We start from the raw sequence: 27,363 nt of genomic DNA, 5'->3' as shown, positions 1-27,363 counted from the left end.
ATGAGGAGAGACAGTGGCACCAGTAGGTCTCTGTTGAGTCTTGAGTGTGTATTAGTGGCCAAGGTGTGTGTAGCTCCACTGTGAGCCACACCAAGGGTGGCGGCCACATAGGAGGTGAGGATGGCACGCGTCTGCCTGTCCTCATCCTGCCGTGTCAACACGGAGTCTATTTCTCTCTCTCTCTCTCTCCCTTTCTCCCTCCCTCCCTCTGTCTCTCTCTCTCACACACACACACACACACACACACATACACACACACACACACACACACACACACACACAATGCCAGCTTCGGCTGCAGTTGCTAGGCAACAGCAAAGCAAAAGCCCCTGAAAGGCAGCAGGAGAGATAAACAAGTGATTCTTTCCACCCAGCTGGTCAGGCCACAGACAGAGAGAAGGAGAGAGAAAGTGTGAATTTAAGAAAGCAAGAGAGTCAACTAAAGTGAGGGAAAATGATAATGAGAGTGTGTGTGCGTGTGTGCGTGTGTGTGTGTGTGTGTGTGTGTGTGTGTGGATGAGAAAGAAAAGAGGGAGGGGTGAAAAGACAAAGGAATACAAGGCAGACAGCATGAGAGTGATAAAGACAGAGGGTGTACATGTTTGGGTGTGATTGAAGAGGCAGTGCAGAGAACATCTGCTGCTGCAGTCAGATGGCTCATCACTGTCATGTAGTCAAACCAAAGACTGGCCAATTAGCCAAGAGCTTTCTGAAACTGACAATATGATTCTATAATTGATCTGCATGATGGTATGTTGAGTAAATTCCTCCAAACATACAGTAGATTATCTCTTTAGTGCACCAGAAAGTACAATGAATCACACAGAAACCCAAAGCACCAGCCAATCAGGTGCATGTATTTTTCTGGATCACATTTCAGACACAGCGGTCTGGTAAGGCCACCTCACACCCTGCAACATCCCGCAGAAGGGAACAATTATTTTATCACTGAACTCATGTGAGTTATTTGTTCGATTCATCAGTTGTTTAGTTGGAAGAGCAGATCCTCAGATTGAAGAAGCTACAACCAAATAATCTTTTGCATTTTGACAAAATGGTTGTTGATTTTAATTTCCTGTCACCTGACTATAGATTAATCAACTAATGCTTTGTCTGGGGAGCTTGTTTTCACTGAGGTGACAGGTGAGTGTTATGTTGTTATTGTTTTTCTGTCTTCCCTGTCACATGCTTCTGTCCTGTTTGAGGATTTGTGAATGACAGGGAGGGGCTGGTACAGCTTTCAGGTCCTTCACTCTGGTGGGAGGAGCACTGAGGTGGAGGAGGTCCACTCTGCCAAGTGCCTCCCTCAGTCAGTCTCTTCATCTCCCTCCTCCCACTTCCTTATGGTGATCTGCACAGCAGGGTCACCCCGGCTGGGTCAGTAAGTCAGCCGACAGTTACCCATGCTACTATTACTAGAGGCAAACTACACATATAAATAGGAGAAGCAACCATTCTTAGTAGAATGATATCACCATCCACACATAACACTACTACATAATAAGCATAATAAAAGATACGGTTTGTAGCATAAACTGGAGTCTAGTCACCATTGGTGCCAAGACCTGTGTGGGTGAAGTCACAGAGGTGACGCTGCTCTGACAAGGCATGTTTCCTAGGATCAGAGCAGACAGTCAGCAGTTATGAGTCATGCTGCTAACTGTTCCTTGGCAGTGAAGTCTGTCTCCTGTCAGCCAGCCTGCCTGATAACCAGCCATAGTTTAAGACTTCAAGTTATACCATTTTTACACCAAAATGTGTGCGTGTATACAGGTTACTTAAACACAGGTAAACAAGGCACATCATAGCACCGGGCTGGAAAAGTGGTGAAAATTAGCATGTCCACCTCTGTGTTGTGTTTCCAATAAACACCTGTGACTCCTGCAGAGTCATCTGAGGCAGGAGTGAAAGCGAATTGTACCCGCAGTAGGCATTTTGTGCCAGGTGGGTGAGGGGTATTAGAGAGTGCTGCTTTTTAGGGGAGAACAGTCAAATGTCAAAATCTGTGTGTGATGCTGCTGAAGGACACAAAGGTTGCTCTCTGCTCAGGAGCTGTGAAGATATGCAAAAATACAGAGCCAATTTACAGAACTTGTTGATTTTGTTCAGGCAGCAAATCCTCGTCCCTGTAATGAGCTTTACTCCTCTGAGCTCAGGATACACGAGCGGCTGCGGGAGCACAGAGGGAGGAAGATTAGACCTTTATTTTAAATGCAGGTTCGCCAAGTACAAAAGTTATTTTCCAGGAACACTCTGCTGCTCAGACACACACACACACACACACACACACACACACACACACGCACACACACACACACACACACACACACACACACGCCATGCCCAGAGACCTGCCCAGAGACCTGAACCCTCAGTGCTGCAGGACAGGAAGGGCACACGTATGCATGCACGCAGACACAGACACAGACACAGACACACACACACCTGAAAGCTGGCAGTAAAAGCAGTCTTTCTGAGATCCTGAGCAGTATTCCTGTACAGAATGTGGCATTTGGTGGTGCCAATTATCATCATGCTCAAACTGTATCCTTACCTGCACTGAGTAGAGCACAGTCCGTCACTCACAGTGTGTTCTACGACTGAGTGGACGTTTGGGGGAGCCGTCAGACTCGCTCAGTAATCAGACAGAGAGCCTCCACAGGAGGAGGAGTGGAAGAAGATGTTAATAAAACCAGTGTTGGTATTAATTAGAACGGCCTGAGCACTGCCACTGCCTGGGGATGGAACATCACAGTGACAGAATATGTGTTCACTACTCACAACCGTGATGATGGTGGAGAAAAAACTCACCCTCAAGAACTTTAATCAAGGTGAGTCTGAGCAGTGAGTCACACAACACACACACTCAGACACAGACACACAGACACACACAGACACACACAGACACACACAGACACACACACACACACACACACACACACACACACACACACACACACACACACACACACACACACAGGTAGAGGTACTGGAGAAGGAGAGGAGACAAGGAGAGGAGGAGAGAAGGAGAGGAGATGAGAAGAGAAGGAGAGGGGGAGAGGAGGAGAGAAGAAGAGGAGGAGAGGGGGAGAGAAGGAGAGGAGATGAGAAGGAGAGGGGGAGAGAAGGAGAAAAGGAGAGGAGATGAGAAGGAGGGGGAGAGGAGGAGAGGAGGAGAGAAGGAGAGGAGAAGAGGAGGAGAGGAGAGGAGGAGAGAAGGAGAGGGGGAGAGGAGAGGGGGAGAAAGAGAAGGAGAGGATTGGAGGAGAGAAGGAGAGGGGGAGAGAAGGAGAGGTGAAGAGAAGGAGAGGAGATGAGAAGAGAAGGAGAGGAGGAGAGAAAGAGAGAAGGAGAGGAAGATAGGAGATGAGGAGGCTAGCTATTAGGGATGCAACGGTAGAGTTTTCCCACAGTTCAGTATGCATCACAGTTTTTGGGCCACGGTAACGGTACGGTTTCGATATCTTAATATAAAACTACTCACACTAGCAAAGGCAATGTTGCATGTAAAAATAATTAAAAGCAGATATAGTCAAACCACAAACCTTATTATAAAAATGTAACACTTATCTTAATTGCCTTCCATAAAAAACATATGCAGTATCCAATCAAGTTAAACAGCAAACATTATTGTAGTATTGTATTGTACTGTATTGTATTGTATTGTTTGCCTTTGTGTATTGAACCTAACAGGGCGTATTGAACGGTTCGATAAAATATTGAATATTGTTACATCCCTACTAGCTATACTGAAGAAGCTAAGAAAACACAAAAACGGCAGGATTGAGAGAAACTCACTGAGGCTACATACATTTTACTGAGGGCAGTGTGTTCTGGCTGCAGCGGTTCTGACCACAGGGAGCTCTGTAAAATAACGCAGCCAGCTGCAGTGAAAAAGTTGAAGCCAACTCAATTTTTGGGAGAAACGCAGCCGGACATCATGTTGCAGTGGTCAATCATTTCAGCTGGTGATCAGACAGCAGCCTGATTGACTGAGACCACAGTGGATTGTAACGTAGTGTGTCATGTGTATTCACTCAGTTTGGCTTTGTGCACCAGCTTAGAAAACACTTTTTTATCTGTGGATGCCGACGATCACTGTAGGACCTGCATGCTTAACCTACTGTGGCAGGGGCAGAAATAAATGCATGAGAAGTATAATTTCAGAGAAAAAATGAAAAATGATGACAAACCCAATTAAACTGACATAAGACAGTAATAATGTCTGTTAGAATTGATTAGTTATATATGACCTTGTTTTAATTAGAGATTGGACATGCAGTGCATTAATGCTAGTGAATGTAAAAAAACAAAAACCCTTCTTAACAGTATTCAATATTTTTTTTAAATTTGAATCCGATTATTGAGCCAAAAGCATGATTTCATTATAGGGTTTTTTTTGAGTATTTATAGACTCCTTTCTATTATTCTCAGTATGAATGTAACTAAATTTACCATTTCTCCTTGTACTGGTTATCAGCGCTGCAGTGACTACTGTTGTACCACAGCTACATTTATGGAAAATCCACTCCTAAACTCAATATGCTCTCCTAGGAACAATTCTTTCTCAGATATTGGCGTCTAGAAAACACATGCCTACGCAGACAAACACAAACACTCGCCACCCACGCAAAATCCTTAAGCTTGTGTATGAAACTGGAAGTGCTTGTGTGTTTCTGTGAAAATATATGAATAGTCGGTTCAGAGCAGAAATAACTAATCTGCATGAATGGACCAGCCAATCAATACCTCCTCTGCCAGGGTAGCAGTGTTGGCACCACCCTTCATGTTTGCTGCCACCGTTCTAATGAGTTAATTGCTGGCGGTGTGTGTGGTTATGTCCCTCAGTGATGTTGGGGTCATTCATAAATGGATATCAGTAAATGTTGGAGCGCAGCTCTTGTATTAAAATGCTTTGTAGAATACACTTCTACATCAGTGAGAAGAGTAGAACAAATAGTTATCAGTCAGACTTGTAGGAATACACTCCAGTCTGTGTGTGTGCGTGTGTGTGTGAGTGAGAGAGTGTGTGAGTGTGTGAGTGAGAGAGAGAGAGAGAGCAAGAGAGAGAGAGAGAGAGAGAATAGAATGGCTGCAATAAGAGGAGGAGTGAACAGAGGAGGGTGGCAACCCCATAAATCACACTCTTTCTAATGGATTCACTCCCATAATCTGCTCCATAAATGAAGTGCTGGAGAGGAGAGAGGGGATGAATATACAGATGAGCAGTCAGTGTATGAATGAGAGCAGGAGAGGACTTTATGCTCTCTGCTTTATAAAGTCATCACACATGGACTGTGTGCTCCCATCTTTGTGGAGGAGTCTGGCTGTTTAAGTCCAGCTGTGGTTGGAGAGCTGCCGTGTGGCCAAAATGAACTACTATTTCAGCTGTTCTGGAACATGCTAAGAAGGTGAATGAAGGATTCTCAAGGGCCGTGTTTCCACTAGCATTGTCAAAAATAGTGAGAAATGGATGCACATTGATTCTGAATATTTGAAACTGTTTCAATACCAATTTTCTCTCTCTTTTTCTATCAACACACCAGGATCTTTATGGCTTTATAGACCTGAACTAAATCAACATAGATGCTGTTGTTCTTAAGGCACAGTACACATGCATTGTTACATTTATTGTTTCCCATACATAGGCTCTACTTGGGCAGCCTGCCCAGGTAAATTGAGACCCGCCCAGGAAGATAAAATCTGAATTCCACTTTTTCCCAATCACTGATCGCCCTCCAGACCCACCTGCCTTGTCACACACACACGTGCATCACACAGCATGCATCAGCTCTGGCATCAGCAATTTACTTCAGTGTTTCCCACACATTAATTTATTTGTGGCAGTCCACCACAATATCAACATTGGCCCCCACATATTGATGTTCTATTTTCGGTGCTGCGCGTCCCTTCTCACTCACTCAAGACACCCGTCAGTGAATAGCATGATGTTATATACTCGGTATACTGCAGTAGGGGGAGCTGCTGGGAGGGTGTCCAAGCCTGAAACGGACTGGGTGAGTCTCCCTGTCAGACTGTGACTGGGCTCAGTTAACTAGACAAATAGGTGGGTGCTCCTCCTGCTGCACATCCAGGCCTGTCCTGGCTGGATGCCTGAGCAACGAGCCAGAGGCTGAGGAGAGATGACGTCCCAGCCTGGTTATTCCTACACAAGCTGGAGGGCTTCTCAAGTGCTCCAGTGCACAGTGCTTAAGGCCTGTTTACTAAGCTGAACATTTGCAGAAGGCTAAGATTCATTTTCTCAAACACTTTTGTCCCCAGTCTTGACATAAACAAGGGAACAGTATGCAAACTCGACACCAGTAGTAAACCGATCCACATCTGGCCGAACACATGACTGGGAACTGCACAACCAGCCTTAGTCAAGTAAGCGTAATATTGACAGTGGAAGATCCAGGTGGTAATGGGCAGCATTTCCCTGAGTTTCATCCAAATCCAGTCACCTGTGTATGAGATACGGCCTATGATGGCAGCAAGCAGCTGAATGGCGACCAATCCATTGTCCACCTGTTCCAGTTTCATGACAGGGAGCAGAATCAGCTCCCCATTTTTTCCTTAATGACCACTTTGTAGCCAACATGTCCCCGTCGCTCAAGCTGAGCCTGCTGGAGGACAGGCATGGATGTACCTTGTTGCCAGCTATCCCCTCCAATGTCTCCCTGGCCGAGGAGACAGACGGCACAGCAGAGCCAGTCGTCTGAGCAGACAGGATGAGGCTGACCAGATGGTGACTTGGAAGGCACTTTATGCTAGAATTTTGTTAAGCAGACAAAGCAAGAATATATCAATCTAAATCAAAATCAAAAGCTGGATTTCCTGACGTATCTTCTGTTGAGAATCCTGTCAGTCAGTCAGTCAGTCAAGACCGGAGTGCAGATGGATGTAGTACGCTTAGACAAATCTGGACTGGGTGGGGATGAGTCAAAAGTACGATGGACACTCATGGGATGTGATTAGAACAACACAAAAAGCAGCAGAATAATGGCAAATGACTCAAAGACTTGAATGTGAAAATAAACATTTAGCATCATGACAGTTCCATCAGAACAGACAAGACTTGCGAATTCCACTTACATTTATGATATGCTCTTTTCCTCTCAAACAGTAAACAGAGGCCGTAATAAGATGGTGGACACTCATGTGTCTGGAACCTCTTCATAAAGGGGAAACCTTTTCAGTGGATGTCCGTCTTTTCTCTGTCATTTTTATCCATCTTTTTCTCAGCTGTTCTACCAGTCATACGAACAAATGTGGCCGTGAACGTGGCATCCTGGCGGCTGACCTGAGCCATCCTGTGAGGCTGAGTACAGAGCTGGCCTTGGGCCTCTTGTAAATGTCATCTCTCTCTGTCTTTCCCCATCTTTCCTATCCATCTCAAATGTTAAATAAAGGCCAAATATCCAAAATAAAAACAATACAGGACACCAAACTCTGATAAATATGGACATCGTCTATGATTTCTGAAACGGTTTTGCTGAATTTGAAAGCAAGTGTCTTAAAATAGCAGCGTCAATATCAAACCATGACGACTTAAACTTTAAAGCCTGCCACCATTTTGTGGAGGAGGTAAAACAGCGTTTAAATAAGTTCAAAACAAAACATTTTGCTTAAACATTGCAGATTAAGTCATTGTTAATATCTTTGGTCAGACAGACATGGTGTTGTGCTGCTGGAGAAGATGTAAGAAAAGTACTGTGGATCTAAAAGAGATAAACTACAAACACTTGAGCAACATGTACAGTCTCACCAAGTAACGTGTCATCTGTCAGAGTCTTCAGAGAGTGTCAGGCAACAGGAACATTGTCCAAACTCAACTGGTCCACACCAGATCAACTGTTACCAAGGTTACTGTTCATCCTGTGTGAGTGAGTCAGATGTTCTCCACCTCACTGGGTCCAGCTCGCATACTGGAGGGAGGCTCAGAACCCAGTGACAGACAAATGGAAATCTGGGAGACTGTCAACAATCTCCCACAGAGTAAAAAGCCCTTCTCCATGCATCAAACTGCATCAATCAATTCATCACAACGTGGAGTGTGTGTGTTCAGAGAGCAAGACATGACCTGCATGAGTAGCAGAGTGCTGTCTAACAAAGGAGGTGGACTGGTGTCAGAGCACTTGTAGATCACACATCACAACAAATGGCAGATGTAGAGCGAGACAAGACTGCAGGTCCAGAACTCAGGAGCAGGAAAGTTTGCACCTCTTCTCACATGACAAACTCTACTCACTGCAACATATATCAGCTCATATTTTTCTGCTACTGTTCACATACCTCAGCCCCATCTGTAGAGTCCATGCTACCATCGGATGGAAGTTACTATTGACACTCCCACTGAGCTTGGTACCTGCTGAGGATGATATGTCAGTGCTGACTTAATATGTATCTGACACAGTAAAACAATAGGACAGAACTACAGTAAAAAGAGAGGGTCAAGGTGAACCAGGACATTTATATAGAAATGGCGCTGGATGTTTACAATGGGCAGTTTGGGTAAAAGTGTTGCTGTTCACTTTTGTTTTCTCCCTGAGCTTTTCCTTCTTCATGTGCCGGCTCGGCTCGACAGGCTACCTGCTGGACGCGTGTCTTTAACTAATGACGCCCTTGTCTTGATGTGTTATCAAAGACTAGCCACTAACAAAGCTACGCTAATTCGCTGATAAAAGTTTTTTTAATTTCTCAGGGAATAGTACAATTTCATCCTAATAACAATCTAAATGTAGATTTGGCCTTGAAGATGGTATGTGCGCTACAGAGTGCCATTCTAGTTGATATACTTTTATTATGAAGCAGTAAAATTAGGAAATGTTGGGTTTTAACCAGCAGTGACTGAACACAACTACTGAAACATCTGAAAGTGAACACGATGAAACAGTAAACTACAGCAGATATGTGAAAGTAAAAACAGGGACACAGGAGAGAAACCTAAGAGATTCAGTTATAATTTATAAAAGCACTGAGAGCTGAAACCACAGGGACTTTTAAAAAACATCTTTCTCTCTGGTCTCCTGCACAGACATGAGTCTGGTGATCACAACACACTTGTTACAGGTTGGTTGTGGGCCCAAGACGTCACCACAGCCCGCTTGCAGCTGGCTGTGCTTTGGCCCCACTCCAAAGAGGGTCCATCCCTGGCACGGCTCAGCTCATGTCAGCATGTTTACAGAATCAGAATCAGAAAGAGTTTTATTGCCAAGTAGGTTTTCACATACAAGGAATTTGTTTTGGTCTCGAAGGTGCGTTTAAACTGGTGATGGAAAAGCAAGTCAGCGTGACACAGTTTAACTTCGCACAACCAGAAGTACAATTGGAAATGCCCCATCTTTCAGTGTGTCCCCTTCCATTTATTTCCTTATGCTGTGAATTCATCATGTTCAGAAAAATGTATGTCAAGAGAACTTTATTTTGATTTTTTAGTTTGAAATTATGGCTTTGTTTCCGCTTCCTTCACTTTTTTTCAAAGGGTCTATTCTCTCCAAGACACAATGCAAAAAGTGTTAAGGTATAAAGTATAACCTTTGAATTCTTCAATTTAATATTCACCTGCAGACTAAAAGCCTTTCCACTGCTCAAAGACTGCCAAGGGGCCCTTGGGCAAGGCACTAAAGTCTTGTGCCAGCAAAGCTGATCAGCAGCCAACAGTACAGGCTTGTAGATGTGAAACTCTCAGGCTTGTACGGTTGAGAGCAAAATGAGTAAAAGCAGGTCAGTTGTGAGAAAGAGCATACATGCTTAGTCAACTTTCCTGGGGTGAAAAAATCTGATCCTGTCAAAGAGATTAAAGCCTTTTTGTCTCCAGTCACCTGAGCAGGAGTCAAAGGAAGGGCAGACAAGATATGAATCACTCTTAGTCAATGCAGAGACAGAGGGAGACGGCTGCGAGAGAGATAAAGAGATGAACACAAACTGTTTCCTTGTGATTCAGGGATATCCCGTGGGCTGTGAACCAAACTCTGAGAAAACACTTGTGTATTCTAATAAACAAGTCCTCCATGGGAGCAACATCCACAGCCGAGCATCTGATATCTGGTTAAGTTGAAGAGAAGGAGGCACTCAGGGTATCACCTATTTAGCCACTTGTCTATCTATTCCTCCTGTTATTCATCAGACTCTCCTCCCAGATTTAGAGGTTACATTTCTATCCACCCATTTTATGCACATTGTAAAACCACGCATAATCAAAGACATTTATTTAAAGAAAGGAACACAAGTTTTCATGCTTGGTGGGGGGTGGAAGGTTAGTGTATCTATAACTAGATGCAATGAACTAACTACTGTTGAAAGATTCAAACCTCCAGCCTCAAAACGTTATCTGGAACCATAATCAACGTCATTTAGTACATTTTTTTTTACGGAAGCCGCGCCAGACAAGATCAACAGAACTCGCGATAGATACACACCGGTATTTACATCCAACCACACAAACACAAGAGGGATCTGCCTGCACTAGTGATTTGAAACTTTGAAACTCACTGCAGGATGTAAATACCGGTGTGTATCTATCGCGAGTTCTGTTGATCTTGTCTGGCGCGGCTTCCGTAGTGCAATCGGCTGTGAGGGAGACTCGCGTGCACACAGGAGTGTGCGGACTGCACGGACTGTTTAGGCTAGAAAAATGTACTAAATGACGTCGTTTCGAGTAAACTCTGGATGTCGCCACTTCAGGACACTTGGATTGCAGCGGACGAGCAGTATGAAGGAATATTACAAAGTTTTTGTGTAGTTTTATGGACCTTTTCGTTTCAGACACCATTGACGCCCGTTATATGGATTTTTGCTGCAGGAGGGTACCCCTGCGGGTCTCCAGCTGCACTTTGAGGAATAAGAAACTACACCGGACTTCTCATCAGCATGAGGGTGAGTCGATAATGACTGAATTTCGTTCTAGAGTGAACTATTCCTTTAAAGTCGTTCTTAATAAGAAAATGTATCAGTTCTGGTCATCCATCAGTTCAGACAGAAAAACAAATAGGAGAAAATTCATTCACTCAAAACAACAGGGAATTCATATTAAATTGGAAGCAGACGTGAAATGCCATAATGTGTCAGATAAAAGGTTTCTGGTTATGTAATCTTGTCTTGCCCTGCATTTTATTATGCCAATTTTTTTTTAATTCACCTACAACCCGAGCACCATGTGGATGGAAACAGTTGGACTCGGAGCAAAGAGACAGCAAGCACTAGGTCTGGATGAAAAGACTAAAATGTCTTCTACCAGAGTGTGGACAGAAACAGACAATAAAAGGAGAGAAAAAGAGAAACAGAGAGGGCATGAGTGAGGAGACACAAACTGAGAAGAGGAAGAGAGAAAAAGCGAGAGTTCGGTCTGCAGAAAGAGCGAGAGAGCACTGGGAGAGATAGAGGAGCTGAAAAGAGCAGTCGATGCAGTGAGAGTGTAATTAGCAGGCTGAGAGTTTACAGGAAGAACCCTGTGAACTAGGACACTTTATTCCCACAAAACCTCAGCTGAACTTCTCCTCAGAGAAGAGCAAAGGGGGAGGGCAAAAAGCAGGTCTGCTTGGCCTGAGCACTGCGCATGAATACAGGGAGCATCAGCTTAGGCCATGTAGGCCAAGCACTGCCTGTGGGCAGGTCCAGGAGAGGATGCACACACACAGTGAGTCCTGCAGCGAGTCACATGGGGGAGGAGGAGGGAGTGACAAAGGGAGAGAACACCGCAACAAGGGAGAAGACTAGGGACAGATGTAGTGAGGTATAATGGGGAAGAAACATTGAAGGAAGCAGAGTGAGAGCTTAATTCAATTAAACTGCATGAACATGCAAAGGGAAAAAATGAAAACCTCTTTTTTTGTACCTAGGTTTAGGTATTCCAATAGATGTCAGGCAAGAAAGGGCTGATGGTTGAATGCAAAGTACTGACTACAGGTCCTGAGAGGGGCCAATTTTATCTGTTGACACCTCATGAAGTCCTCCAGAGGAAGAAAGGTTTCTCTCATGATGAGAAGAGAAATTAATTAATGTGATTTGTCCTTTTGAAATGATGAAACATGAAAGAAATACACCGAGGTAGGGGCCTCTAGGTGGATTCAGGGGCCAGTATAGTGCTTGTAGTCAGGAAGGCTTAAGTCTGGACTGAATAGACCCTGGACTACCTTCAGCCCCACAAAAGGTCCTGTCCAATTTACTTGCAGCCCCTGTCTATTTGCCCTCACTAATGACCACCACCATGTTAATGTTGATGTTCAGGCATGCGAGTGTGTGGGGCTACCAGATAAGAGGGAGAGGTGGGTGTGGAGGGCAGCAAGGGATTTAAAGGGTGTGTGGCGCTTTGAGTTGAGGGGAACAGGGAGGAGGGGCAGGCAGAGTCGACAGGGTGAGGGGCAAAGGCCGGACCAGCTCCAATTGTAAACACTCTGTCTCTGTGTGCTATGTGGCAGCTCTCGCATGGAGACAAGTCTAGGACATGATGTGATTCAGGGAGAGAAGGTAAAAAACCTTGAAACTGGAAGAGCATTTTGAGGAAAATAAAGGGATATGGAAGACAGGAGGACAAGGAGGGGACAATGAGAACAGCAGAGAGAGAGAGAGAGAGAGAGAGAGAGAGAGAGAGAGAGAGAGAGAGAGAGAGAGAGAGAGAGAGAGAGATAGATAGATAGATAGATAGATAGATAGATAGAGATTGGTGTTGTGTTTGTGTTCATGCTGTTATTTGTTGTGTTCTGTCCGAGTGTTTGGACAGATGCTTTGGCAACATTGTTGTTAAAACTTTCATGCCAATAAAGCCCTCTTTGAATTGAAAAAAAAAAATTGAGAAAGAGAGGGACAGACAGACAAACAGAGAGAGAGAGAGAGAGAGAGACAGACAGACAGAGAGCGAGAGACGGAGAGAGAGGGACACAGAGAGGGGACAGAGAGAGACAGACAGAGAGACAAAGACAGACAGAGAGAGGGACACAGAGATCAATCTTGGTGTTGTGTTTGTGTTGTTATTTGTTATGTTCTGTCCGAATGTCTGGACAAGTTGTGTTTTGATGCTTTGGCAACATTGTTGTAAAACTTTCATGCCAATAAAGCCCCTTTGAATTGAATTGAATTGAACTGAATTGAGAGACACAGATAGAGAGAGACACAGAGAGAGAGACAGATAGAGAGAGGGACAGAGAGAGAGAGAGACAGAGAGAGAGAGGGACACAGAGAGAGAGACAGATGGACAGAGAGAGACAGACTTTAAAAATAACTTTATTTAGTTATTCTCAAAGATAAATCAAAATCAGGTGTGCATCACCGGAACAAACAAACAAACAAAACAAACAACCAAACAAACAAAATAAATCCAAAACAATATTTGACCAATCAAAAAGAGAGCAGCAGCTCCAGGTGTGCTATGTGTCTGTTCATAGCTATCGCACCATGTATAATCCTCCACTGGAGGTCAGCTGCCCGTTTTTCAACAGGCAGTTTATACAAGGACCTCCTCGACACTTTCACTCTGACCAAGGAGCCCAGACGACACACCTTCACACAGAGCTGATACAGCGGCTTCTTCTGCACGGACTCCAACTTCCCAAACCTGGGAGTAACGAAAGTTAGTAGTTTGTCCTGCTCCTCTTGCCACTCCCCCACCACAGGAGCAACAGTTAAGGCCGGAAAGCTGTAAGGGCCTCCGTCAGACAGACAGACAGAGTGAGACAGAGAGTGACACAGACAGAGAGAGACAGACAGACAGACAGAGACATAGACTGTGACCAGCAGAGTGAAAATCCTTGGGGTGCCTGCAGCAGCTACTCACACACATTTATGCAGGGACATTCTGACACACACACGCACGCACACGCATGCGCACGTGCACACGCACACGCACACACACACACACACACACACACGGTTAAAGGTTCTTGTACGTCTCTGTACTGGTGTGATGCTTTCATACCTGACGTGCAGATGCTGCTCATGATCACTGTTTTTCACCAAGACCTAGTTGGAGAATGTGACTCTCCCTGTCATTTTTACATATTAACTACAGTCACATTTCAGAGACTGATGGAGACAATATATTTTCGGGGACGTCCACATTCTCATGTTTGTCAGAAAGAACACAAATGACACATTTCCAGCAAGCTTGTTCAACCAAACTCACTGACTGTCTAGCCAGAGTCTCTAAATACATAAATTGTGAATGTACAAGGCTAGTTAGATGACATGTGGCTAGTGACAAAGACACTTAATGTATTATGTAAAACTCTAGTCTAGAGAAATTAGTGTGATAACAGTGTTACTTGGGTGGTCTGCCCAGATATATTTACAGCCAACCAAGTATATTTGGCAATCCATTTTAGTATTTTTTGTGTAAAATTTGTTTCTTCTATCCAAGTGAATGACACCAGCCACGATCATTAACTAGTGGTCTGCCCTCACCTTTTTAATGCAGGCCTACCCATGTCGTTGTTCGTAAAAGCACAATCCCACCCACACCCTCGCCACAGGTACAAGATCATTCTGCGGGAAACACTGAATAATGTGTGTCTCCATTTTAAGCAGATCCTCAGTCACTGGAGATTCAGATCAGTGGAACTGGCAGATCTAATATGGAGCACATTGAGGAGGAGGAAAAAAGCAGAGAAGAGAGGACGATTGGAAAACAACAAACAACAAGTCAATAACAGAAGGGCGGGAAATTACATCTTATGATTTGGCACAAAGAAAGATCTTTATTTAACAGAAATAAAAGTCATATGTGAACAAATCGGTGAAAAATCCTGACATGACACAAGCTACAGATTTCATAATAAGCATGAGGGGAACTGGTTGGAGCTGAGTGGTTGCCACGGTGCAAGAGGACGCAGTGTGTGTGAGACTGTGTGCCTGGACTCGCTCTCTGATCAGGGCGGCAATCTCTCGCCAGACAACAGGAGAGATTTCCGAGCTCTGCCTGCCCTCCTTTTCTCAGCTCCAATGAAATTTTGATATTCACGGCGTGTCTCACTCTCCGCCACACATCACAAGTAGTACGGACAGCTAGGCTGGTGCATTGGGCGAGCAAGACTCACATCCATGCTCACTCACTCTCTCTTCTCCCACCCTCCACTCTCAATCTCACACAGAGACAGCCATGAAGACACAAAGGAGCACCAAACCACAGCAGACATATTGCTGTGACAGGAGCAGATTACAGTCAGATGCAGAAGGAACAGAGCAGGTCCAGACAACACTCCTCGAGGTAGAAAAGGTTTTAGTTCAGACATCAGAGCTGTAACTGTCTCTTGAATGTAATAACATTTCACAGAGACAAGGGGAAACACTAAAGAGTTGGTGTGCTAATGAGCAGCAACAACAACCAGCCTGCTTTCACCGCAGACACAAGCTCAGTTGCATTGAAACACAGTCTCACACACACGCACACACACTGCTGTGCTATTTTTAGAGCTGGGTTTCCAGAATATCCCTCCCTCCTCCCCTTTTTAATAAGCCTGCCCTCAAACTGACTGTACACTGCTATGGAATTAAAAATTGATTAAAAAGACCCTTTGGTTCCCACTGCAGTCTCGCATTTTAAAAAACAGCTGCAGAAGGACTGATGGGTGTTGGTGTGCACCTTCTAAAAGGAAATGTGGGCTTTGCAGAGGTAAAGGAATGTACTCCACAGCTAAATGTGAACAGAGAGATCGAGTAAAATCTAGAGCTTACAGAAGACCAAAGCATATTTGGTGTATGGCATTATGATTTGAGATGTGATTAACATTCCCCAGCGAAAACCCATGACTATGGGTTCAGCACCATAAAAATAAAACAAAACAACAAATTCTCTAAAATCTGAAGTTAGGAGAGACTACAAACATACACATACACCACAATCATGTCCTCACTGTATTTGGAAACTTGATTTTGAAGTCCACACTTAATTGAGTTTGGGAGCACTAAGCACGTCAAAGTCAGGAAATGTACCTTTGGCGGACAGTTACTCAGCCTGGTAGACCCTTCATAGAAAGCTCTTACCAGCAGGGTCATTATGAAGTCCACTCGTAGAAGATGTAGTGAGCAAAGATGGATTCAATATTCCAGCTCTAACATGACTTATTGTGTTAGAAGCTTTTTCTGTCCTCTATGAACCCTTGTAGAACATGTATTGCAAATTGCAATCGTCTTGTCGTTCGCCACCTACTGTATCAGAGTATGACGATGCTTATTGTTAAGTCAACTCTATTTTTCACATATAATTTCAAAGATACAGATAGATATGGCTAAATAAGTTGCTATGATGACGGTGGTGCATGCAGATGCGGCGGCCATTCGCTCCTTTAATCCTCACTACATGTTTGATATATTTCTCTATACCCACTTCTACTGAAGCACGCTTTGCTTACGCTAGAGATGCACTCATCGACATGAAGTTTTGGGTTTGGACTGAATGAAGCGGACTGCGAGAGGATTTCCACCAGCGGCATCTGCTGCGTGGCCAGCTAGACCAGTGAGACAAAACATCACAAAATGCAATGTGATCGCACCAGGAATAAAGGAAAGAGAGGCAGCATCAGAGTTAAGATGACCCAACTTGGACTAAGAGCTGTTCCTCTACCAAGCCTTCTTCTGGCTAATGTCTGGTCGCAGGAGAATAACATGGATGAGGTGCACCTAAGGCTCACTCAGGGTGATAAAAGCACAACACTCACCAGCCACATTCAGTGTACAGACAATATGCTCCCACAATGGGCTTTTCTGTCTCTGTTATAAGAATTTACATCTGCTAAAGCTTAAGATAGACAGACACTGCCGAAACTAGCTTCTCCTCCATTTTCTAGATTATCATGGTTTACCATGTGCAACAGGTGACGAGTCCGTACCCATCAAATTATGATTGCTCTTGCATGAAACAAAGCGGCCAGTGCCTTTCTTAAAAGTTGAGAGATTTTCAACTCGTTTGAGACAGCTGCAAAAAAAAGGCGGAGCACTCCTAGAAAAGCTTTCGGTCAGGTGACGAGGAGGCATTTCCGCCAGATCAAGACTGGAAGCTGGCATCAAGGAGGCAAAGAGGAGACATCTGCAGAGACTGGAGAGGGACCACAACACCAACAGCAGCAAAGATATGTGGCAGGAGATAAAAAAATGTCACAGGCTACAAAAGCAGGAGTTCCCCCATCAAGTGTGAGGCCACGCTGCCAGATGAGCTGAAAACATTTTATGCTCGCTTTGATCTCCTCAACAAAGACTCAGGGCGAATTTCACTCCCAGTCCATCCCTGATTAGATTTCATGTCCACGTTGCTCACCCGTGCTTGTGCTCGTGCATGTGCAACCGTATCGTGCCGAAGCGCACCTCTTCCAACCATGCCAGGGTCAAGAAAGTGTACAGTGCTTGAGCACAGTACGGAGCACTCACACTAGTCAAATAAACTGGACTTTGGAGGTCAAATGTGCTTGGACACGGTACGGATTGCCTAGTGTGAGTACACCCTCAGCTGTGACGTCTACTCCGCCTCCAGAGGACCAGCCACTGTCAGTTCCCACAGCAGATGTTAGTAAACTCCTGCTGAGAGTGAATATAAGGCTGCTGGTCCAGATAATATACCTGGCTGTGTACTAAAAACCTAGCTAGTAATCTACTGCTCAACATCAGCAAAACCAAGGAGCTGATTGTTGATTTTAGAAAGAAGGAGGCAAAGACACACACCGCTGTCCACATCAGTGGAGGTGAGGTGGAGCAGGTGAACAGTTCCTTACCAGGACAGGAAGGCTCTACGGCAGGTTATTAAAACCGCGAAGAGCATCACTGGTACCATCTACAGAGCATCAGTGACATCTGTGAAGTGAGATGTCTGCACAGAGCCCTAAGGATACTAAAAATCAACACCCAGTTCCCGCAAGGTAGGAGTTGCTCACTAGCACCCTACTGTAGTCACTGCTGTTTCTTACTGTCGCTGACATTCCCATGCAGGGTTTAAAAGGTTCTCCGTCTCCGCACCACATGTGTCTGCAACATTGCCGTGTTCAGCCTCAGAAGCTTGAAACAAAGTTAGCTGGCTAGCTGAAAAGGCAGGCTAAGAAAATGTAAAGATGGCATAATTAAGAGAAACACTACCAGTGGCCTGCAGAAGAGAGACACAGCAGCTTCACACTGGTCAGTGCCAACTAACATGAAGATGTGACTGCAAAGTCCACATCAACTATGTGCGAGTGGAAGTTTGAACAAGCTCACTATAGTATCCAAATGATGAAAATTATGATTAATAGTATATTTGTACGTGAATACCACACTGTATGTGGTAGAGTTTCCTGTAATTTTTCAAATTGCAACATATATTGCAAAAAAAATATTGTCATGTCAGTTTTCCAATATGGTGCACTATTTTAAATCCTATGAATGCAATCCTGTTGCACAATAAAACATTAATCAGAAAGCTCATGTGCAGAAGCATTCCTGTATTAACATGACAGTGTTACTCCCCCCTTATTTAAGATATACCCACTGCTACACATGAAAACTTAAATCACTTTATTGTCTTTTTTGTGTGTGTGAGCACGTGTGTACTTCCAAGCTGCACACACACATCCAGGCCTCATTAACATCCATGCTGAATGGCACAGCATGTTAGGTTCAAAGCACTCTCCCCCTCCAGCAGTGATTCAAGCTTTCTTCCGCCTGCCAAATTCTTCCATTCTTTTTAAACAAGGTCTTAATCTGCCTTGAAACACTGCAGAGTTCTCCTGCAGCAGTGCCAGTGGCCCAGGGGGAACAAGAGTGGGAAGTGTCCCTCTCTCACCAGCTCAGTGGACAAAGTGAGGCCCCTCCTCTTTCTATCTGCAGGGACAATGGTGCAGGAGGAGAGACGAAGAGCTCTACACTGAGTGGAGGACCTGAAATGACCCAACACCACACACCAACACAGCCTTCTCTCCTCAAACCACGCACAACCACATTACGGGAACCTGGATGGGTGACTTTATAAACCTCCGGTCAACAGCAGCCCTCAGCAGGCCCCCGACATTAGCAGAGACTTCATATCAACAGTGGCTTCTCCATACATTTGTATCAAAAGACAAAAAACTTCACGTTACCCCCACTCATCCATCGCCTATGAACATCCATCTCACCATGGAGATGAACTAAATCACATTACCTTGTTGGCAAAGCCATCCAGCTACCAGAAAACAACAACTTCAAGGTTCCATCTCTGTCACAAGGGGGAGCTCACTGTGGCACATCCTGAATGCCCTCGTGGCTTGTGATACTCACAGGCAGGCACTACATTAAAAATTAGATTTAAATACAAGCTTGTTCCCACATGTGGACATCAGTAAGCAGTCATTGCATGGTCAATATCACAGGGACACCTTTACAGGAAATGGAGGGTAAAATGGATGGACAGGCATTGCCCTTGCGATCAATGATATTTTGACTACTGACTGAAAAAACACTTGAAGAATGTCTTGAATGAGGTTGACGGTTTGTCTTACAGGAAAGAAGCAGACAGAATAGATTAAAAAATGGACAAACAGACAATATCACTGGTTAATTGTAAGAAAGAGTGGGCAGGGAAATCCAGCAACAAACCCACTTACTGCCACTCATTTGTGTAACTAGGAGGGGTCACTCTAATATAAAACAGCAGAATATATAATATAATTAAAGCCAGCTTGGTGAGCACAGTTTCCTTCCCCAAGTTTCACTAGTTTCCTTCCCTAAGGAACTTGTTTGCTGAAAGGACAGCTAAGGACAGACGACGGTAACTGGACAGTTGGACATTTTCACAATGCCACCTGTACAAGCCACTGCTGTAGTGTCTCTGGACAGGCCACTAAATAAAAGAGGAGGTGCTTTGCAGGTGTTTTGAACTCCCTGTGGAGGATTGATGCAAAATCCCAAAAATAACACTGCAGGTCTGCACAGTAATGAACAGGTTTCCAGTAGTGGAGAGAGACATCCAACAGCTACAGATGTGAAAGTCCCATCCCATCCCACCTGACTCGGTGTGAATCGGGGTGACAGGAAATGCTTTGGGGATGCAGATTGCTGCAGTGTCTGGCCTGTGCCCTCAACAGTGACGCCTTTAGATACCCACTGAAGAGCTGTAGGGAGCTATTATAGCCATCAATCAGATGGACTGGGCCACAGCAGCAGCAAGGACACCGAGGCAGCTGCTGTACACTCACAGCTCCTTCAAAAGAAAAGGAAATCACCACCAACTAGCAGGTAGGCAGTGCTGGCTGTGGCCGGTTAGTTCAATCTGATGCAAGTTGCTTTAGAAGGGAACACAACTTGTGAAGAACTATAGGACTAAAATGGATAACTTGAAGTTGTATTTCTGCAGCTTAGCCATATTGCCTTCATCTGTCGACGGCGCCGTTAAATGAAAAGACCCTGGGTTTCAGTGTCCTAGTGCAGACTGTTTGCAGTGCTGCATTCAATGGCCGTTCGACAGCCTTTGAAAACACACCAGATTTGATTTACAGTAAATTCCCGGAGGAGTTCTAATAATAGAGATGTCAGTTTCATTTTAGCACCTTTGTATCTTCAGATCATTGATCTCCTGGTTGAATGACTTTGGATGAATCAGTATAGTGCCTTCTGCTACATGTTGCTGGTTAGCTGCAAGCTATTCAGCCTTTGTGACTGTAATCCACCACAAAGGCCACCTCAGTATCAAGGTATTTAGAGGAAGACAAGGCCTCCTCCCACATTTATACACATGGTTCACATAGGCTTGTGTGAAAGGAGGCAGGGGAGGGCTCTGTTTACTTGAAAAAGCTCTTCACTGTGGCAGCCCGGACTGTGTCTGGACAAGCTTCTCTGAAACCTGATAGCACTCTGGAAATGCATTGGATGTTGATAGTGCCCTACAACAGAGACATGACAGAAACAGTTCCAGTGATCCAAGCACAACAGCACGGGACAGGTGTGAGTAGCTGCTGTGCAGCACTATGCGATGGCTGCTAACTGACTGGGGCACCTCTAGAGTCAACTGACAAACTCACAGAGGAGAATAATACAGGATGTACTCCAATAATGCTCATGACTTCAGAAACTGTGTGGCCAAGTCGGAGTGTGGGTGACAATATTAAAGCTGTCAGTCATACGTGATTCATATATGAAGAACATTATGTACAGTTCCACTGCATTGGGAGAAATTACCACCTTCAGCCATTAAAACACTGTTAAATGTTGTTGCGTTCCAACTTTGTGTGTTTTTGCAGGTCCCAAGGCAGATTAACAACTTCCAGTAAAGACAGCATATAAAAAAGGGCCTGAATATACTCCCAAACATACAACTGAAAACAAAGCTGCACAGACAGCAGCCAACACCAAGGACGTATAGTAGTTCTACTTTCTGGTATTTACTTGGAGGTCACATACTACAAATGCGCAGACGTATTCTGTAGCATATTATAGTGTAGCGGACCAGTCCACGGGGTTTCAACAAGTGGAAGGTACGCAGATGTTGGCACAGAGCCTATCTGTACAGCCTCTGATAACAAAATGTATGTCTCGTGGACACTAGTAGAACAATGCTTGCTCAGGGACGTGTAAAGTGTAATTTCTGCTTTATAATTAGGGCTTTTCTAGACACTGTATTGTAACAAGAAGTACTTTCCTGTTGTGACAGTAAGCCTTAATCCTCTTGCTACTGACAGTTCCCAATAACAAAAACAATGCATGAAAACACATCTCCCATGAAACAAATTACTTGATTGACTACTTAAGACTCTCTGTTGCTACCTACGAATGCATGATCCAACCCTTTCTCTCCTGACACTGATTCGATACTCAACTCAAGATACTTGACAATACAGAATACAGATTCAATACCAAAGGTACCTTTTTCCCAAAAGTAAAATCTGCTTGCGTCACTGTATGGAACTCATCAGGATCATTACCTTATGTAAGGTAAAATAAGGCCAGGGATTGCTGTGGCACTAAATGCTGAGTTGGCAGCCCTCCATGACTGAATGAATGTAAGTGATCGCAAAAACACCAAACTTTATGATGCCACTGACAAAGAAATGTCATGACTGTAACCCAACCTGCTTTATACGGAGACTATTGAGGATGATGCAGTGTATCAGATCGGGGCATCCCTTTTACACTAGCAAACAAAGGACACTGCGATTGTGGGCGCTGGCCAAATCCCCAGGCCACCAGACAGATTGATAAATAAATTTCAGTCTGAAATGTGGCCGTTATAAATTCTCGTCTGATCAGGTCCTGTCACTGTACATATAGTCGTGACCTCTTGGAAGAAGTAACAACCTGTGTCCTTTGAGCTTCGATGGTTGGTTAGTTCTATAAATGCAGAGTCCCCAAAGCCAAAATCTTGTAAAATATCCCCTCCTCTGATTTAACATCTTAAAAGCCCGAACAAGAAGACAGGCCTCAGTCTGTGGGCAGAGACATCACAGAATGGGGATTAGTGTGGGGCTTCTGTTTGTGACGCTCCTCTATAACCAACATAGCTGTGCATCCCTCTGGTAAACGCACAGTTGTCACATGGAGGCTAACACATGTCAGAATGAATCAGACACTCCCTGAAACAAACTGGTAATCATGACTACAAAATATGAAGATCAAATCCAGTGACACCATATGAATAAACAGGGGTCTCACTGGATTATAAAGTAATTAGAAGCAATGGAGTGCAAGTTAAGGGATGATAATTGAAGCCGAGTAATTGACAGAGAGAGGGGAAAGTAAACAGTTAAGGGGACAATGACCTTCTGCCTAATGAGCCAGAGTCCTTTTGAATCTGCCTATTATCCTATTAATGGATCCAGGAGGAATTCCTTCAGATGGCATTAAGGGTTCCCCTGGAGAGAGCAAAACCTGGGGGGAAGGGGCCAGAGGGGAGGAAAAGGCCCTTGGTTTTATTCCTCCCAAGCGTCATGCTTGGCCCCCCTCATTCAGGTCAATTGGTCATGCACTTCCTCCCTCTCTGCTCTTGCACACACCCAATAAACACTCAAGTGCACATATCCAAGCGAGGAACCAAAACATTTTCCCCTGCTGCCATGGGGCCCAGGGCCTGTGAGTGCATCTGGGCCCAGCTTGTCGGCATCCAGGGTGGAGATCAATGATGTCAGACCTCAAAAGGTTTGCTCAACAGCAAGTCTTAGCAGTGCGAGAAGAGGCTCGCTGTGGGAAATATTCAACCAACAAGAAAGCCAATGAAGTTGTTTTATTGTTATAAGCATAATGTGATACTGACCATGATAAGTGCATGTACAGTATGTACGCAACACAGTCAGACTGGCCAAATGCTAACAAAGAGGGGAGGAAAAAAATGGGAAGCGCGGCATCAAATTACACAGAACTGATTGGTGGGAGTGTGCAGGGCTTAGGTCAGGGAAGGACAGGGAATACAAGGCCCTGGGCTGTAGGCACAGCCACATGGTGCAGATGCACCACTGACCGCTTACACCAGGGTAAACATGCTGATGAGATAAAAGCAGACACACATTAAGCAAAACTGTTCATGAACTCCTCCCTTCAGGCCAGACAATAAAAAAAATCACCATGAAGGCAACAGGAAACATAAAAAAAGAAACTCCTTTTGGGGAGGCGGGGCTTGTTTGTGAGCTACAGAAAGAAACAGATCCCTCTCCACTTCAATGTGTTCCAGATGGTGATGTCATTTGATTTCTGGAAATGCAGAGCAGACTGTGACTCCAGTTTGCCACAACCTGAGCAAGAGGAGAGTCAAACTGTGCAAATGTATGGAGCGCACACACCACGACACACACAGTACAGACACACTACTTTATCATTACTGCAACCTGAAGCAAAGCACAGTCAGATTCAAACCACATATAATGAGGAAACAATTGAATCTGTTTAATACCACATATTCAGGAATGTTAGCCAGACAGGATCAAAGGAGCAGGCATTTAGACAGTGTTCAAACATGAGTGTGTGCCAAGACGCGTCGCTTAACATTACCACAAAATGGAAGGAAAGCGAAGCATTGTTCAAACAATCATCACAACTGCATCAGTTCATTACAGTGTTTCCTCCCTGTTTGTCTTCTTGCAAACATTTTTCACAGCAGACATTTTCACGTCATAATAGGGAAAGTTTAATTAATACCATTCATAATGACTGCATTCTGTGTAGGTGATTCTCTAGGTCGGACCTAAAGTAAACATAGAAAATAGCCTAATGGATTAGCTATTGTTGTTAAGTGCACTGGGATCAACTCAAAGGCCAACCACCCAGCTGACTGCAAAGTCACAATGACCTGCGTTAAGAATAACCACAATCGTGAGAAGACCTGTGCCCTGACAAACCAGATGACGGGGGCTGTCAGTGAGTGTTTGTGGCCCTAGTTGTTGCAGCGTGTCCCACCCGTTTGGCACTAGTCGGCCCATGTTCCCGGCTTTTCAGCCAACTGAGCATGTTGTTGCTCTAGTATCCACGATTTCAACCATTTAGTGCAGTTTCAGTGTGTTTTTCGCCTCTTCCACTTCACCAATGCCATTTGCAAAATTATCAGACAAATTCTTGATTAGAAGCAGCTATGTTTGCAACGGTGGTGTTAAAATGATAGGCAAACGCTGTTTTATCATAGCAACAGTTTGTTTAACCGCAGTCCTGACTCTCCTGGTTTCCATTTTTGAATGACAAATACAGAATACTGCCTCCTGGTTGTATGGAAAACCTACTCATGCAGGTGCAGAGCGTACAAGCTAGTTGGCAGTTGGCTGTAGTCTTTACGGTGTGTTCAAGTGCGTCAACTGATTATATCCTTCATCAATCAAGCATAAACACCAAATATTCACTGGATCCCATTCAGTGCCCATCACAATTTCCTAAAGTCCAAGGGGACGTCTTCAAATTGCTTCATTCTTGTCCAACAGTCCAAAATAGATATTCAATTTATCATTACATAAGAAAAAAAGGCATCAAATAGTCACATTTCACACAGTAAAAGCACTATTTTGTGTTCTTGCTTGAAAATGACTCCAAATGACTTAATTTTACTCATTGGGTCAGGCTCAGAAAACTGCACCAATATATTTATAATATCTACCAAATTGTGATAACCAAAATACAGGACAGTATGCAGTCTAGATTAATCCCATATCAGTATATAGTACATTTTATCTCCAAACTGTAGAGCATAACAATACTGCAGTGTGCACTGGTTTTATTGTGCTTGAATCAGTGTTGATGAATTGCTTCTTAGCATACATTCACTGACAAGCTCCCCAGGCTGCCTCTGCTGCAGTGTGTGTTCAGCCCTCTCACATCAGTGCAACCGCATGCGAACGTGCAGCTTTATGACAGAACCAAATTAAACCTGACACCCTAACCCCGGCCCAATGTCCTCCATCTCACTGCTCCATATCCTTAGTCCCTACTCAAGTATGTCCTGTTGGACGCTGCTCTCGGTCGCCCTGTGGGGGAGCACTGCCACAGCATAGGGGACAAGTTGGACTCCCATTAACCCAGCTAAAAATATACATCTAAACTGTACTGCTATGGTGTTTTCACCTGTCAAAATAGGTTGAGGAGAGGGCACAGCAATTGCAAGAGGATTTGGCTGGGGTGATAATGCTGTGCCATTGGGTGGAAAATGATTCTATTGTTTCGCGGCGTGGGGATTAAGGTACCCAGAGTGCTCGGCTGTAATAGATTTATTACAGGGCAGGGGAAGTGCCAAATCTCAATTCAAACAGCATCACTAACATCTAAAGGAAATCTCAGCCCCTCCTTTGCACACAACGTCTATGTAAATCATTTTTAGATCAGGGATCTGCAGGCAGTGTATAGGCCTGTCTATATGTATGTCGAGGCTCATAATGGTAATATGCAATGTACATTTTCACACCACATAGGATTCTGTTTTTGTCTCCCTCATTCTTACATGATGCATATTATTGTAGTCATGATGACTCCTTGCTTTCAGACTGTACTGTCTTCTATAGAGCAAAGAACAGACAACTGAATGCTTTTACAGAACAACAAATTTGTCCCCATCCGTCTCAATCTCTGCTTCTGGTATACCATTTCCTAGACCGCTAATCTCACTGCAGTCCCCTGATTTCAAGAGATGAACAAAGTCTTGCTTGCTTTCATCTGTAACTGCCTTTTTACTTGTTTCACACTGAAAAAAATGAAACAAAGCTCAAAGAGGACGCACTATGTTACAGTGTCGACTGCCCACACTCCACAGGTTGCTATAAACACATAAAACAACAGCTAAGAGAAATATATATGCTGGCCCTGAATACCACATGTGGCAGGTAGAGGCACACGTCGAGCCCTGGAGCCAGAGGTGTCCGCCACCACCATGCCTCGATGGAGCAGGAGAGCGAAAACAAAGCGGAGTCGTGAGGAGGGGGAGCAGAAGAGGACTGCCACCGCTGCAGGCAGCCCGTGTGCAAAGCACGCCGCGTTGGTACAATATGTCAACACCCCAAATCATCTTCCTTGGCTCATTTTACACACAAGACCCGTTAGATTTCCTCTAGACAATACAGACGGTGCGTGTTGGTGTGCGCGCGTGTCCAAACAAGCCGCCACAAACACGGAACATGCGCGTGGAGCGCTGCGAGACAGCACAGCCACCATTAGAACAAGAACACCAATAAACAAAAAGAGTTGGCTGACCTGCGGGTGTTGCTCCAAATATCCGCACCACCGGTACTTTCTTCACGCCGCTCTCTCTGAATTCAGAGTAGCAGACGTCCAGGTCTTTAATGGGACTTGCCAGATAGAAGTCTGCGGTGACGATCCGCACCGCAAACATGACTGCCGCGTCCGTCCGAGGAGACCCGAACGACAGAAGAGCCAGAAAACTACTGTTAGGAGTCCATAAGATGCAGGGACCTCGGTGGCCAATCGATACCAGCCGAGGGGGGTGCTGTCACGGCGTTACAACAACGACAACGCGGAGGGAATGCCCGGTTGTGTCCCATGAAAAAACGCGAACAAAGATTCCTGCGGCGCCCTGAGGTGCCGCCGCCGTCAAGGTTCAGCTGCGGCCGGGGAGAGCTAAACTCGACAGCGGCAGGTCATTATCGGACGCTCCGCAGCTGTCGGGTCCATGTTGTACTTTAATTATAGCTGTCCTGTATTATTAGCTCTCTCTACACTGTTTTTGTTTTCAGCCAGGAAGACGTTCCTCAGGCTTCCGGTATGCAGCGTTATCTTCCCAAATCACGCCTCAGAACGTGTCCCGGCCAGTCCCGCCTGATCTCGCAGCTCCGCTCCTGCTTCAGAACAGGCTAGCCCACGTTAGCACGTTAGCTAACCTATCAGGATGCATAAGAACAGTACTTCCGATTTTCAGAATAAAGGCAACGTTGAGGACCTTCCAGCACAGTCATTCAAAGCACCAGAGTGAAATAACTGATTTATTTTGTGGGGGGGGGGCACAGTTGCTGCCCAGCCAGA

General features: G+C 44.7%; 1 protein-coding gene across 4 annotated transcripts in view; it reads right to left on the bottom strand.

Annotated features, from left to right (window-relative positions):
• rev3l (REV3 like, DNA directed polymerase zeta catalytic subunit) overlaps window positions 1–27,151 on the bottom strand; it is a 77,040-nt gene extending 49,889 nt beyond the window's left edge. For all 4 annotated transcript variants that reach the window (XM_073493420.1, XM_073493421.1, XM_073493422.1 and 1 more), the window contains exon 1: window positions 26,578–27,151. In XM_073493420.1, coding sequence (XP_073349521.1) covers window positions 26,578–26,716 — 139 coding nt within the window. In that variant the 5' untranslated portion in view covers window positions 26,717–27,151. The remainder of the gene's footprint in view (window positions 1–26,577) is intronic.
• Between the last annotated feature and the right edge of the window lie 212 nt (window positions 27,152–27,363).

This window comes from Pagrus major, chromosome 22 (genome assembly GCF_040436345.1).
Source record: "Pagrus major chromosome 22, Pma_NU_1.0".
NCBI classification, from domain to species: domain Eukaryota; kingdom Metazoa; phylum Chordata; class Actinopteri; order Spariformes; family Sparidae; genus Pagrus; species Pagrus major.
This window is presented reverse-complemented; position numbering and strand designations above follow the sequence as displayed.